Below are 16,797 nucleotides of genomic sequence, written 5' to 3' on the forward strand. Positions count from 1 at the left end.
GATCCGTTCATCATATTAGCGCTTCAACTGCGCATATGCATCCGCCCCCACACACACACCGACTGAACGATGGTGACAGGTAATGTCCCACCATTATTTAACAAAAGATAAACTGATTTGCCACAGTTTGAGGGATTGTGCTATATTTCAGTAATTGTGCTAGGTATATTTAAGTGCCGCGGGTTATTTTCGCCTCGTGTAGACGAATAAAAAGTTATTTGTAGCGATAAATAGCTAAGCAAAGATTTGTGTGATTGCGCTATCAGAGCTGTTTGCATATAGGCCTAATAGGCGCAGCCGTTCAGGATCTATATTAACACCAAAATACAGTATCCACACACACACACACGAACACGCCACACACCACACGACGCACACACACGCTCCACACACACACCACCACCCCGCCACAACAGCACACCACGCGCGCGCTCACACGCGCGTCACAACGCGCGCTCACACGACGGACGACTACAGCAAAGGGCACTCTCTCTCTGCTCTCTCTCTCGATCGTCGTTTCTCTCTCTCTAACTAACACACAAACACGCCGTACATACACACAGTCTATATATATATAATATATATGTATATATATATATATACTTACTACTATATATAATCAGGATAGTATAATGGAAGTCTATTATCTACTCCTGATATCTAGGGGCGCTCCCTATTATCTACTCGCTGATTACTATACTATATATATATATATATATCTGCACATTTACTGGCTCGAGCTCCCACACTCCCGAACGACGGACCAATACACCGTTCGAAAACTTAACAGGTAATTTCCTGCTGCCTAGGGACCACAGGATGGTTGCCGTCATCATCAGGATGCTACGCATGATAGATTCATCGAGTTCAATAATCTATTCCCGACGGTGGCAACGCTGATCGTGGAACAATACAACAATTATGGAATGGCCAAAGTCTGTTTTTAGATGATTTATCATATGAATTAATAATATATATAAAATTATGAATATACAAGTAAGTTTTGCGGGGCTTTAGCGGCGGCGCGCGTCGCGTTTTTTGCTCAGTGAATGAGTATACTCGCCGTTTTTGCTCGAGATAACTTCAGGGTAATGTGAGATTTATTTTGGCCTTCCTGTTGAACACATTTCAGGTTATAGGTGTTTTTGTTTGCTGTGCTGCGTTGTTAAGCTACGGTTGTCTGTTTTATGCTGTTGCTGTTACTACTGTTTTTTGTTGTTACTGCTGTGCTGGTTATCTGCTGTTGCTGCTGATGTTAGTACTGTTAGCTGCTTGTTGACTGTTACTTGCTGTTGCTTTGTTTGCTGCGTTGTTTTGTTAGCTGTTGTTGTTGCCTACTCGTAACTGTTGTTTTTACTGTTGTTGTTCTGCTTGTGCTCCTGTATCTTTCAAATCAGCGTTTCTGTTGCTTGGCAATGCCTACAATGAGGTGCTTAACGTCGCATAGCACGCTACGACAACTTCCAACATGTAATATAAAGGGAAACGCATTATAGAAAGGGCGTACGGAACATCTTTAGAAATACGAGAAAAAAGAAAACAAAAACATTCCAACTCCATTTGCCAATGAATCAATACATTTTTATCCCCGCATTTTAACATGGCACCATACTCACATTATCGTTCCACATTTTCAATACAATTGGCATTAGTACATCTTACCAGCACGTATTATTAGTGTCACTCACTGCTCTCAGCGATAGTCGACATGAGACGTATTGCTGACCATTGTTACAGACCATACCGCGTTTTCAGCAACATCGCAACAAGTTTGAGGTAGGCTCAACTAATAATCACATGTCTTATAACCACTAATATTAATTAATATAATTATAATCGTCTACCCAAATTTGCTTCTCGACGCCGCCAGTGACCCCAAAGGGAGCAGTGTAACTATATCTAGTTACCTATAAATTCATCTAAACTTTAAAAATTCACAGATATATAAATACATTGGTAATAGTTTAGGTAGCCTATGATGTACAATTATCTAATGACAGCGTCTTAAGAATGTTAAGCATCTCTCTATAGATTGAATGATGGAAATATTGGGGAGCACCGCGATCATGTAGGATGCAACCATCAGAGAAAGTCTTCCCTGCTAAGGCACGTTATGACTTTTACATCAAACACGAGTTGAATGTCTAGGACACTTCCCTAAACTAACCAACTCTCAACAATAATCCTGTTGTTTTTTTTAGCGGTCGTGATATGCGCATGAATATATCTATACCAATCCACTTTGTATAAATACATTCATATTGACATTTACTAAGCAGCATATTTACATCGTATGAAGTTAACGTGATACGGCTATTTGTGCGATGCATATCGACCAATGTTTGTACACGTAATACGTTTCACGCATTCCTTATGGCAATCGCTTGTTCTCAGCAACTATTTGGGCTAAAACGTCGGCAAACCGGAATGTGCAGGAAAATTATACAACTGACCTATGCCACGCTACGGCCACGCAAGCATCCCCTCTACCATTGGCTATTGTGCCGATCAAGTCAAGCGAAATGGCTCCACGCGTTTCTTCACCACGTCGTCGCAATTAAAAAACGTCGCTTTCGCGGCACTCCGTGCCTAAGCATCGTCTTTTACGTTCGATTGCGCCAACATACGGATTGGTGGAGCCACGTCTCCTTCCGCGCAAGCCTGGTGATAGGTCAGTTACTGCTGAGACCAATAGCGAACAGGGCCGTAGGCTGAGCCAATTCATAGGGGGGGGGAGGAGTGGCGGATCCAGGATTTCAATGAAGGGTTAGAAACAGGTGGTGGGGTCTGGGGGCCTCCCACAGAAAATTTTGAAAATGCAGATCGCAGGAGATGGTATTTGAGGCACTTTTGAGTACATGTACAGCCTTCATTCTGACTACGACAATTCTCTTTCAATAAAACTTTTTTTTTTGCTCCAAAATCTAGGGGTCACCTGCCCCCCCCCCACCCCGCAGGCTACGGCCCTGGCGACCTTCGTTTGACATTCAATCGCTTGCATTCTACCTCTCGCACGTGGCGGAGACTAGCGGCGCACGCGCACGCACACATCCGCGCATGCGCTGGTGCCGCTATTTACGAGGATCAAGTGACTCGCAGGCCTTTCATCCCGCTAGGTGGCTTGCCGTCGTAGCGAACGCGGTCGCCGTGCGTAGACGAACTCTTCTTATCGCTGGCAGCGGCTTCAGCTTCCGGCGACACGTCTAGAAGAGACGAGTAACAAGATAATTAGTGCTTAAACGTGTTTTTTTCTCATTGCGTGGCTACGCTCACTTACGAAAGCAGTGAGGTATTAAAAAAAACGATCTAAAATTTGCTAGCGAGAAGTCGAAAACGTTCTTTTAAACGAATACCCTCAGTACAATGGATAAGGGCACGCATAAAAAACCTACTGTACATTTTTCAGTCTTGAACATTAAATTTTTTTTAACATTTCGTAGATCGCAAAAAAAACGCACGATCACGTCTGCCGCGCGAATTCGATCGCAAACAGATCAAAAAAATTTTTTTTTTTACATTTACGAACAAGCGGCACTACAAGCTGTAGCGCCGAACACACTAACGTGAGTCGTCGTCGCCATCTTTCACCCGTGCAGGGCTTGCAGAATTCGGTCTCGCAAGGACGCAGGCTTCCTCCACGTCGTCGTCGCCGGAGGAGGAGGAGGAGGAGGAGAACGGCTTCTCCAGCAACCGCAGGACCCGCTGCACCTCCGAGAAGTCTCCGTCCTCCGCCGCGTCGATCGCGTTCTGAGCCATGTAGTTTCGCAGGACAAACCTGCGCGCGAGCAACATTTGCTTCCAATGTTAAACATGATATGAGCATAGAAAAGTATATAGCACAAACAAATAAGAACGTGAACAAATTTTATGGCAAATGGGCTTCTTTACTTCACAGTCGATAGGACGATAGGAACCACATATAAGCACTGTATTTCAATATACACCAAGTCTTGATTATGCATTTATATGTAATAGTATTGCTAACATATACAATGCAAGTTAAGTATAAAGTTATTGCGTATAAATGTATACCTACATTTCAAATTGTCTATATATTATGTACAAGTATATGTATTGTATTGGCTATAACATGTTTGTAACATATTTGGAAATAAAGGAATTATAAAAAAAAACCTGAATGCGAGCGTTCATTCATTCATTCAGCATGCATTTATGAGTGTTTATGAGGCGTCGTCGTCGAGTGAGGATGACGGCTCGTGTCGTCGCCTCAACCTTATTTATATTTGTCGCTCGGGGTAGGGAAGCCGATTTTCAAAGCCCTTGCCGAGATGGAAGTCCGTTGCAGAAAAACTACCTAGTTTTTTCTTTACCTACATGTTGTAACTACCTAGTACACTCACATACATCTTCTAACTACCTAGTAAACTCATGTACATCTTCTAACCCAAAACCTACGTCAACAGAGGTAAGAGAATTCTATTCGGCTACCTTAAAGTGATTACGTCACCGTAAATAGTAAAAAAAAATCCACTTTCCCACAAAATAAAAGTAATTCTGTTCACTTTTTATGGTTAAATTGCTGCATTATACTTCTTATTTTACTATATTGTTCGATGTGAACATACACTCGTGACGCATACATAGCCCATAGCAAGCAATTAACGTCAGGAACACTAATATCAAATCGTCCTGGTTTTTTGGATTTTTAACTAGTTGAGAAACAATCTTATCAGGTAAGAATTTGACGATACGTTTAGTCCCGTTAGTTCTTACTTTTAATGTACAAAAATAGCAACAAAAATTTTACAAATTTTACCATAGAAAATTCGTGACGTAGTCAATTTAATGACAGCACGAATTTAAGAGTGAGTAGTAGATCTTGATTAATGACCTCACTATAATTATTACCTCGTTATTTACCTCATTTATTACCTTACCTCGGATTGGCGCCGTTCATCAGGGCCACACGCTGGTCATTCAGTGCTTCGACCTGTGCCGTGTCCGCCACCTCTTTCTCTAACCTCGCCGCGTATTTAAGCACCCAGCCGAACCACACCTCTCGATCGCTGGCACTCTTTTCTGCGTTGGACATCTTCTGCGAAAGGAAAATGGTGGCGTGTGTATTTATTTATTTATTTGTTTATTTGTAAAATGATTTATTTATTTATTTGTTTATTTGTAAAATGATTTATTTATTTATTTGTTCATTTATTTATTTATATGTATTGCAGACTGTGGGATTACGGGGCGAGCAGCAGCCCTCTACACACTGTCTTTTGTCGCCCCGATAGGAATCATCATCCTCTATGAAAATTCTATCCGGATGTGCACATACGAACTGTGCCACATGAATACGTGTAGACTGGTGGCATGTACTTGAGGTTACGGAAAATACAGAAAAGGCAATTCGAAGAAAATCGTTTCATAGGCTGACAAAAGATCAGTGATTGAAAATTGAAATCGCGAAGAAAATTGTGAAAATGTAAATTGCAGGAGATGGTATTTGAGGCACTTTTGAGTACATGTACAGCCTTCATTCTGACTACGACAATTCTCTTTTAGTAGAACAATTTATTTTTTTAATTTTGCTCCAAAATCTAGGGGCGCAGCTGCCTCCCCCCCCCCCCGCAGCTACGGCCCTGCACTCGGTCATATTTTTGATATGTAAAAAAAAAATATGCAAATTAGGTAGGGTTTGGCAATTATATAGCATATAACGCAGATAACAAACAGTCTGTGGTGTGACACTCGTCTGGTTCGTTTTACAAGATTTCATTGACAACTTTTTTTTTGACAACAAAGATTTCATCTATTTGCACAGAAACTACCTCGAGCTCCCTCCTCTTTAGCATGCGCTCCATTTCACGTTCGATAGTTCCCAAGCCTCTGCGCACTCCCAGCATCTCCACCATTGCTGGATTAGACTGCAGCAGACTTTGAAATATTGCAAATTGCCTGGGAACACAGATACACACGGTTGCAAACAAATCGACATGCAGACGATATACACGTAACATTTATTTTAGTTCGGTTAGTAGACACAGTTGTGCAGATAGAAGCGAGTCTACCTATATGTAATTGTAAGTGTAATAGTTTCAGTATATATCAGTGACATTTGATGAGACTTTCTGGTTCTGCTATGTCTTAAATGTGGTGAACTGCCATCCATTTTCAGTGAGAAAGTCGTCTGGATTCTGCACGATTAGTTTCTTTACATTTTATATGAATTAGTGATGGCACATAGAGGTCGTTTGTGTTTATTTCCACTCTGGAATTAAACAAATCCTGAACCTGTTAGCTGTGCTTCTGACAAAATTCTCGTTTTTAGAGCAATTTTTTACAGAAAATTGTTTGACCGAATTTCTATTCAGTGAATATAAGAAAAACGAGGGAACGGCCTGTAGTAAGCTGATATCACTGCAACGATAATGGTTATTAGAGTTAGGATAACCGACGCATCGGTGATACCCTAAGATTGACTTACACAACCTCTGATGCAGAAAGTTCAACTTGAGCCAGCGGCCACAACACTCGCTGGCGACAACTATATGTAGATAGTTTAATTTTCTACTATTCACGATTGAGATAATAACAGGGCACAGACCACAGAAGTTGAACTTGGTCAGATATGCGGAAGATAACACGTAAAGAAGAGACTTTGATCGCAACAAAAAACAACACGGCGAGTCTGATGTCTTACCTCGGATCCATCTGTGGTGCGTACTGCTTCTTCAGTTCCTCGAGCGTCAGACACTGACTGAGCAGCTGAGTCATGAGGTCTCTCTTACTTTGGTCATAACCCGCACAACCGGGGAGCCGAAGTAGGCTCAGGGCGCGAAAGCTGTTGGTAAAATCTGCTCCAGTGGCTTCCATGTTGTCCAGGAAGGCCTGGAAAAGCGCTCTGAAAACACATATGCGATTTTCTTCATCTCATTTTGCCAGCAACGCAAAACAAAATTACGATCACGATACATGCATACAATCACTATAGTAAATAACAAAAGCCGCAGAGCGACTGGGCTCATCTGAGGTCTGTTGCTACGGTTATAAACGTAACATTTCAGTCGTGCGTAGTGACACCTTTGTTAGGCGCAGATATGCAGATACGCAGTTGCGTACACATCATTTCAGCAAACATTTTTTTTATTGCAGAGAGAGAGAGAGAGAGGAAGAGCGAGAGGGGGCGAGAGAGAGAGAGAGAGAGAGAGTTAGTCAGACTAAATTGTTTATAAACAAATAACACCCACGCGGCGCGCTACTGTATCAGTTATGTCATCGATTGAAATGTACATTCCGATTTCGCCGCGCGGCATCCAAACTTTCAACGAAGATGGCGAGCAGAGGTAAGGCAGACGCACGTATAACGTACAGATTTCTTCAATGTCGGGGAGGATCAACACATTTCGACTGACAGTCAACCATCGGGCTCTGCAGCGTCCACAAGCCAGCATGCTCCACCATATCCCGACATTGCACACTACTGTAACGTCGACGGAGAAAGCCATGCCAAGGACAGTACAAAACTGGCAAATTTTCATTGGTAGGTTTGACGATTCATTTCTGCAATCACTTATCTCATGAGTGATTAAACTGAAGTTAAGAAAGTAATTCTTTCTGCACTTTTGAGCGCAATATACATTTGACCTATCCTGCCGGGACATTCTTCTCACTCTGTTCCAATAGATGGCGTGCATACTGACTATGTGCAGGGAATAGATAATCTGAACTAGTTGCTACCTTCGTTTAGCCCATGCTGTGATACTATCAGCCACCCACCTGACACGCAGATAGGGCCTGCATACCTCCCAAATCCCATTGGTTGATACAAATCACGTGCCTGAAACTCCTGTTTTTAATATGGTGCATTGTGACCCTAACTCTAACCCTATTTAAAAAAAATCAAGATTGTTGTAAATAAATCATGTAAATATTTGCTTTAATTGGAAAAAAATAGTTAAATGGATAAAGATAGAAAAATAAAGAAAACAGGAAAATAATTAAAAAACAGATGGGATTCGATCCGACGACCTTTCAGCCGTGACGCCAGTGCTCTACGCGTTCGGCTATTCAGGCTTATTGGGTTTATAGATTATGGATGTGCCATGAATATGACAACACTGTAACGTCAACAAAACTATGTTTAACCCTCCTCTTGAGGGTCAAAATGTTATCAGACACTTACTCTTCGCACGTCAGTGGAAAGCACATTTCATGGTCCTTTCAATAAAGTGATAAAAATGGTAGGTCAGCGTTGAAACAAAAAAGTTTTTCACTCTGTACATTAGACCATGTTCTCAGAAAACTTCTGATATCTGACCTTTCCCCCATTGCCCTTTGACCTGTGACCTCCAATTTCGCACTGGTGATGGGTTTCCTGCCCATCACACTATACACCAAATATTAAGAGCATAGGTCAAGCCGTTCAGATTTGTGCCGCAATTCCGTATTTCCTCCTATACCTTAAGTTAAGGGGGAAATATTACCCCTCCGTTGACACATCTTGACCTTTGACCATTGACCCCCAATTTCGCACTGGTGATGGGTTTCCTGCCCATCACACTATACACCGAATATTAAGAGCATAGGTCGAGCCGTTCAGATTTGTGCCGCAATTCCATATTTCCTCCTATAACTTAAGTTAAGGGGGAATATTCCCCCTCCGTTGACACATCTTGACCTTCGACCCTTGACCCCCAAAATTGGTTATCCCGAGTCTTTTTCACGATCCCCCCCCCGACGTCCCTAATATCGTGACTGTACGTCGAGCGGTTAAGATTTGTGCCCAACTGTTGACGCACGGACGCACGCACACACGCACGCTGATGTGATTCTACAAGCTGCATCTGACTTCGTCAGATGAGCTAAAAATAATAATATGATAAATGTACGTTTTACGATCACGAAACTGATGTGGGAAGATGCACGTGTGCCAGTGCATTACTCAGTGTACAGTATTTTAAAATATGTATGTTATTCAACGTACGATTCTGATGTCGACTCCCAAGCCAAAATGCTCAAATAAACTATTACCAGCCTCACCTGCATATAAAGAAAAGTCTTACTCAAGGGATGTACAAAAAATGTGCTTTATAGACAGGTGTTGCTCATTCTAGACTCTAGAGGTACCTCCGAACATGCGCTTGAACGTGTGAGTGCTTGCCATGCGTGCGTGTATCCCTTCTTTTTGAGACGATGCCTAATATAAAATCTTCACAGCACACTCGGAAATGGAAGCCAATTCTCGGTGCAACCTGAGAATTAGGTTCTCGCCGTTGGCTTGCCATCATCATACTGATATTATAATCAAGAGTGAAAGGACTAAGATCCACTGAAAGGACTAAGATCTACTGAAAGGACTAAGATCCACTGAAAGGACTAAGATCTACTGAAAGGACTAAGATCTACTGAAAGGACTAAGATCAACACACAACTCACTTATCCTCCGGTAACTCCTTGCAAAGTCCAAATTTCTTTTTCATCTGCGCGTGGTAACATTGTTGGAATTCGAAGTCGAACAGCGGTAGTAATCTGTTGGACTTCGATAGAGGTAGAGCAGCTTGGATGGCCTCGGCCAATTTCTCCAAATTCCACTTGCATATTTCCGGTTGCTTATCAAAGGCATACCTGCCTCCTTCATCTGCAAGTTTATTAAAATCTAACTACTACTTTATTTGTCTAAGGAATAAAAGGAAAGGGAAGATAACAGGATGGGGAATGTAAGGAAGAGAGACAAGAAAATGGGGTGATGAGAAAGGGAAAGTAGATAGGAAAAGGAAAAGAATGGAAGTAAAGAAAAATAGTCGTGCAACATTAGAAATGAAAGAGAGTGAAAGTTTAAAACAACGTGTGAGAAATAATATGAATTTTATTTAGAGTAATGAAATGTGCCTACTAAAACACCCTATAGCACCCAATTTTACATTAAGACACAAATTGATATTGCCACCCATACATGCCCCATTTTCTCGTTTGTATGCCATACATTTTCTACCCACTCACCCTTCTCTTCTTCTCAATGTATTAGAACTTTGCTGAGCATATATTTTTGACCGTGCATTTTTTATACCCAGTCACCCCCCTCCTCTTCTCAATGCATTTTATCTTAGATGAGCATATATTATCGATGGCACATTTTGTACTAGGTATACGCGGACATGTTCTGCACGCGCAAACATTAAGGCCCCCACACACGGACAGAATCTCACCATGTGTTGGGACGAATCTCACCGTGTCCGAGGTCGACTTATGTGAGTTTTCGGTCTCGCGATGTGGCGAGGAAAATAACTGTCGTGTTTGATCATTTTGGTCTCGCGAGGCTGAAAACTCAGCATGTGCGGGGGTGTGAGACTCCTGCTAGGCACGAAAAACTCAGTGGCGGCGCATTTTCATTGGTTCCGCAATTTTGATCAGTCACATGACCTACAGTGGCACCCAGTCGTGAGATCCGTGCTCAGCATCAATCTTACCGTGTGCCCCCGCTGAGCACGAAACTCACACTCCGTACTCAGCACAAAGCTCACCGTGTGCGGGGGTGTGAGATTCCTGCTGAGCACAAAACTCACGCTCCGTGCTCAGCACGAATCTCACCGTGTGCGGGGGTGTGAGATTCCGGCTGAGCACAAAACTCACGCTCCATGCTCAGCACGAATCTCACCGTGTGCAGGGGCCTTTACCTGAGGAGTTACAGATGTGAGCAGGATTGTAGCTGTCCATGAATCCGAACGGGCCGTAATCGATAGTCAGTCCAACGATGCTCATGTTATCCGTGTTTAAAACTCTGCACGAAAAGAATCCCATATTTTTAGTTATCGCGTGAGAACGATATGTTTGCTACAGCGGCGCGTTTGAGAAAGCTAGGAAATTGATAGCTCTAGAACTACAGCCCTTCGCTCTGCAGCAGGCTGCCTGTGGCAGAGTGAAGGGCTATAGTTCTAGAGCTAGAAAATTGGTAGCTCTAGAACTATAGGCTGCCTGTGGCAGAGCGAAGGGCTATAGTTCTAGAGCTAGGAAATTGGTAGCTCTAGAACTATAGGCTGCTTGTGGCAGAGCGAAGGGCTATAGTTCTAGAGCTAGGAAATAGGGTGTCTAGCTACAGCTTACTGATAGACTAGTAACGTTTGTTTAAATAGCAAAACTGCATCACTAAAGTAAGCATAGAAATTGCAACACGCTGCTGCATTAAATACTACTACTGTAGCTTTTTTACCAGTCCATGAACCCAGTAATGTTTAATACAGCATTTCACAAGGTATCCTGCACATTATTTTGCCAACTGACCTAGCCTGACCTACAGGAGATAACCACGCCCACCCTCTTGAAATAGCATAGGTCAGTTAAGCTGGAGCAGTTTATGTGCGTTTCACGTGAGCACGTCACATTGTCGACATTGTGTCACTTGGTTTCTAGGCAGTAATGTCCCATATATTCTACCTGCCATCTTTCACGTTTCACACCTTATAATTACACACTCACAACAGCCAGCAAATTTCGTTGAAAATTTTACCAACTGCAACTGCCACTCTCACAACACAATGCACGTTCCAACTGCCACCAACACTGCCATAATATTGTCACCGCTGTTATTTCTTCAATACGTAATTCTTCTAAAAGCTTCGATTGTGTATATCTGAGGTGTTTCTTATGCTAATACGTACCCGTGGCAAAATCCTACGCATTGCCACTGAGCCACCAGCCTGGCTGTTAGCAACACCACGTCACGAAAGAACTGAAAATATTTATCCTCTTGGCTGCCTTTTTGCTTTTTATGAATCTGAAAAAACATTTTCGTAACTCAACGGCATCATATTAACTCCTTAACATATTCTCTCCACAGACCACATCATGGTTTTAACCGTGAACAGGGCCTTAGAATGACAAGATCGCCTAAACTCATGATAGATTCGTGGATTGATGATGGATCATAATGAATTAACAAATGACCAATATTGATATATACGATTACAAAAAGGTTAATAAATCTTCACGCTATCCAGTGATCCTATATGAAGTGCATCCTATTATACGACTTGGTAATAATTAAATTATTGCACTCTGCTTGTTAATCTATGTTATATATATATATTAATTAAATAGAAGAGGTGAAACTGGAATAGTACTGACCTCAGGAAAAAATGTCTCTATGACATAATCAAGCATTTTCACCAGGATGTCATTGCGGCCAACACTCGGACCCTTACGCCCGGTGAACTCATCAGTCGGCTTAAAGATCTCAAAGGAACCAAACCTACGAAAAAATAAATTTCACACTGGCTATAAATTTGCTTGTCTGAAGAATAACAGCACAAATGTTACTTATATTTAACAATCTTACATAGCTTTAGAATAGAAATCCATGTGGGTTTGAGATGAGGGTTTCACGGCGATTCACCCATACTTCATGGCTAATTCAATTCATGGGGCTTTCATTTATTATTTTTTTACATTATATTTCTCCATAATCTACAGGAAAGACAGCTCCCCTTTTTCCCACCAGAGGCTACATCCCTAACAACACTTTACTGCGTTACCTGAGAAATGTAGGAGCAATTCGTAGTATAACGGTCGCCTTCTCCCATATCGTGTTTCCGTTGTAGAAGATGTCACGCATGACTGCGGTGTCTGACGTGATGCAGGTGCCGGCCCGCGTCGTCGGTATGCCAAGATGATACATGGCCTGCGGACAACGCAACGCCATGAAACACGTTTTATTATTATTACTATTATTGTTAAATCTTTATTGCACATAATTCAAATACAAATACATGTACTGAAGACAATTCATGCCTTGTTGTTTTGGTTTGTTTCACATGTTTCAGCTAAGATTCGATTTAGATTGGCTCCTTTATTGTTCAGTTACACACACAAACTGCACAGCAATGATTCAAGCAAACCTCGAGGGCAGTAGCTACCGAGGGGAAACAAAGCTCGGGGGATCCCCCCCCACCCACCTAGACCAAGGTAGATACTATTACAGGGCCAGTAGTCAATGACAAACTGCCTGCGATCAACTACCCAGAATGTAATCTGCGCATGACATTACCACACCCACCAAAGGCAAAATGAGATAGCTACTCGCCTGACCTCTGGTGGGGATTTTTGACACGGGGATGCGCGCTGTGTACTTGAACGTATTGCTCACATCTTTCCAAAGCGACGTAACACCGCTATGGACATGCGTACCTCACTACAGAGAAATTCCCGTACGGAGGAGCGCAGCACCTTTCTCCCGTCCGCTTGCCGGGAGTAGGGAGTCATTCCCGCTCCCTTCAGCTGCACCTCCCATCGCTCTCCGGCTGCATTCAGCACCTCTCCTAGGTATCTGTGAAGTGCAGAGTAACCAACACCTAATACAGTCCGTCATTATTCAACCCCCACTAGTGTCAGGGGATTGAATATAGATTGTTTAGAGCAAGGGAAGTGCTGCATTTGGCTTTTATTATGAACACATCTATGCAAAATCGTACGATAGTATGTACAATTGTGAAGGTATGTTCATACTTTTATTGCTAGCAACTCACAGTGCACAGCCATCGCCTAGCTGGCCAGAAAACGCTCCAAACTGGTGACCACAGTAGCAGTGTGCAGCCGTCTCGGATCCTGGCAGGAGCTTGTTGCCCGAGAGATATTCAGCAGCTTTGTCGGTGTTCGCCTCCTCCTCCGCGACGTTTAGAAGTTCGAGCGCACTTTTAGAAAAGACGACCAGCTACAAAGGGAAGACTAGATGCTCGAGTACAAGCCACTGTGAAAAGCACGACTATCAAATACCGTTGCTGCAGCTCATAGGGTCTATGTCCCCCAGGGTACTGCCGGAACGTACCCTAGGTACGGTCCGGTATACCGGAACGTACCCTGGTCACTATTTGATATGGTTAGGGTTAGGATTAAGGTTAGGGTTAGGGCTATAAGGTTAGGGTTTGGGTTAGGGTTCGGGAGTAGGCGTAGGCGACTCCCTAGACTCGTTAGTAGAGTAGGCGAGGTACGGTCCGGCATATTAGATAGTACCAGGGTACGTTCCGGCAGTACCCCCGGGAGACATAGACCCTCTCAGCGTTGCTGCATGGTCCCGATATTAAAAAACAAAATTGCTAATTCGATTACATACGAAATAACTCACTGGAACAGTCAGTGTACCTGTATGCATGGCTAGCAGTAGCACAAGTCAACGTTCCCTGTAACCTCTGGCCATAATCATCTTTTAAAAACACGACTTTTAAAAGTGATTTAACTTTCCAATGGAATATAATCTGGCATTTATGTGCTCAAAGGCTCGCTCTGACAGTTTGGCCCAAAACCCCTGCCCACGGTCACTTATTGGGGTTGCTTGCATTCACACCTCGTGTGTAACAACCAGTTCAATCCTAGTTTAACACCCCGGATCAGTTTAGAATATATGCGAACTATATATACAGTGGTCCCAAACTAGGATTGAGCAGTTCAGGGTATGTATGTCACTATTTGGCAATGCTTTGCCAGCAACACATGCAGGTCGATAGGTTTTTGCACGTACGTGTAGCAATATTCCCTCGTGATTCAGGGAACCTATATATAGCGCTCATGCACAGTGTTGACTTTGGCTAAGTTTAGAGGATCCGACACATAGCCAACATGTCTCCTGATGCGTAATAAATGTGGTTTAGTTTGAATCTCAATATTATCTGCTATTCTATCTGCATGGTTACACTCCTCGGCTATCTAAATATTGAAACAGTACATATGGTGCACTGGACAAACACGTACTTGCAGGATTTGTAAATTCTAGAGAATCAGCGCCTCAGAGCACCTAATCGCCATATCACGTCACTTTAATTCAAAAGATAAACACGGTTAGGTACCGTACACATTAACAATGTTTTGCATGACTACGAGATTACCTTGGGGTTTTCTACAGGCGTTGGAGTAACGCGAGAGAAACAGGCACCTGGGACCTGCCTGGTGTAGTTTTCTGCTTCTTCATCGATCGGGAGCGAACGAAGAACCTTATTATCAAATTTCAGTTTCTCTAGAGTACTAGTGGCAGCCATACTACTGCCCATAGTACAGCTGCTGTGTAATTCCCGTTTTAGTAAATGGCTATAAATGCTAGTTGATATTCTCAATTTACGTTCGACTGCAAGCAGTACAACAAGTTCAACTGAGTGTTTGCAAGTGTAACTGACGGACTTATAACATCGCAAAATTCTTGTGATGTTAATGCTAGACATTTATTCACTCTGTCATTGCCACAGATTAGGTTCTTTTTTCTTCTTCGTTAGAGTCCCTTAAACTATGAAAATTACTTGTTTCAATGTTTGCGCCCCAGGCACTTTACAAATCTCTTCACAATTTCCCTGACACACGGCACAATATTTTGATGACGCCGAGCGCCATCTATCGAGCTCAATAGTAAACAATATTTCCCTATATATAAATATGAATGAAATATGAAATTAAATACAAAGATAAAATCATAATGATATGTGACCGATTGTTACGGCTAAACTTAAACTGGCCTCCTTCATATCTACTTTCTACATGCCAAGCTTGTATTTTACAACGTTTTTCATGGCCATGGCAAAGTTGCTATCCACCTTGTACTGTATGATCTGAAGTGAGGAATGAAATCATTGATCATGCACTGCATTTCGTCAAAAGCCATCTTCGATGAAGACTTTCAAATTTACATTGTGTTTGTTTATGTCATTCCTTTCTGAACGTCTGTTCTTTCCTCTCTAGTCAACCACGGAATAGGCAACTTCCCATTACAACTTTCTATTAGTGTTTTATCTGTCAACGTCGACTCTCCCTTTTTTATCATTCGCTTGGACTTTAAACACAAATTTTACGAGCTTGAGGACACAGAGAAGGCCCGAGGCAGTGTGTCAAGCAGAGGGGTATGGTAGGGCTATGTGTAAGCACTCGCAGTACAAAAACAGTACATTTAATGTTAGTAAATTAGCCAATAAGCCATTTTATTTAGCACAATACAATTTAAAGCAACAATATAAGCATACCAACCAAATGTTATACACACAGCAGCTTGCCTGATGTATGTTACTCGTAGTTAGCACAGACATATCAGCCTATCACCGGTGTAAATTATTTAAGTTCAGATATGCTATTACTATTAGTATTGAATTCACCTATATGATCTATATGTAAGCCAAAAAGCTAAAGTACAATACATCTACCCGTAAAAATTTTTCCGTACAAATAGTAAAAGTTATCAGCTGTGCGTACATTTCTTGTCATGTTCAAAGACAATCTAAAGATACCTCTGTAAATATATTGCCCACACCGCTTCCATATTTACATTAGTGATTACCCATAAAAATCATACCCACCGGACCCAGCCATGCATTGCATATATATGTACTCACACAATTAAGTGCCTGCATAGCACGCACATATCTTCTGGCAATGTATACATAGTAATATCGTTTAACGACATACACTACGTCCTCTAAAGGCCTCCTTTTGTTTACAAGGAGCTGATTGGGAACACTACCCACCACAATGCTCACGCCAAGGCACACTCATCAGCAAATAAGCGGTATTCTAGTAATATCTACAGCAGACTATATCTACACTTCATCCGTTGACTACACCTATATCAGTAACAACTACGAGCATACATATACATACATATATAAACATATATATCAGGAGCGTATAATGACAAATAGTATAATGACGTATAACGAGCGTATAATGACAAATTTGTCATTATACGCTCCTGATATATATATGTATGTATGTATATAATATATATGCATATATCAACTAATGCAAATCGAGATGCCTTTTTAAAATCGAAATGCCGTTTACTCCAGAGGAAAACAATGAGGTTTATGTATGTAT

The 16,797-nt window shown here is 42.0% G+C and overlaps 1 protein-coding gene across 2 annotated transcripts; it reads right to left on the bottom strand.

The window, feature by feature from the left end:
* Positions 1–2,912: 2,912 nt before the first annotated feature.
* Positions 2,913–15,302, bottom strand: LOC106814692 (selenoprotein O-like). 2 transcript variants are annotated; one of them, XM_014819038.1, is made up of 13 exons: positions 14,832–15,302; positions 13,479–13,663; positions 13,141–13,279; positions 12,489–12,634; positions 12,082–12,205; positions 11,616–11,731; positions 10,635–10,738; positions 9,397–9,598; positions 6,662–6,862; positions 5,790–5,916; positions 4,899–5,053; positions 3,564–3,775; positions 2,913–3,203 (listed from the first exon to the last, which is right to left on the bottom strand). In XM_014819038.1, exons 1-13 carry the CDS (start codon positions 15,159–15,161, stop codon positions 3,085–3,087), a joined length of 2,160 nt encoding a protein of 719 aa, XP_014674524.1. In that variant the 5' UTR covers positions 15,162–15,302; the 3' UTR covers positions 2,913–3,084. The 2 variants fall into 2 exon arrangements, with proteins under 2 accessions (XP_014674524.1, XP_014674523.1); XM_014819037.1 differs by having other exon boundaries at positions 4,899–5,056.
* Positions 15,303–16,797: the final 1,495 nt, after the last annotated feature.

This window comes from Priapulus caudatus, unplaced genomic scaffold (assembly GCF_000485595.1).
Source record: "Priapulus caudatus unplaced genomic scaffold, Priapulus_caudatus-5.0.1 Scaffold964, whole genome shotgun sequence".
In the NCBI taxonomy this organism is placed as follows: domain Eukaryota; kingdom Metazoa; phylum Priapulida; class Priapulimorpha; order Priapulimorphida; family Priapulidae; genus Priapulus; species Priapulus caudatus.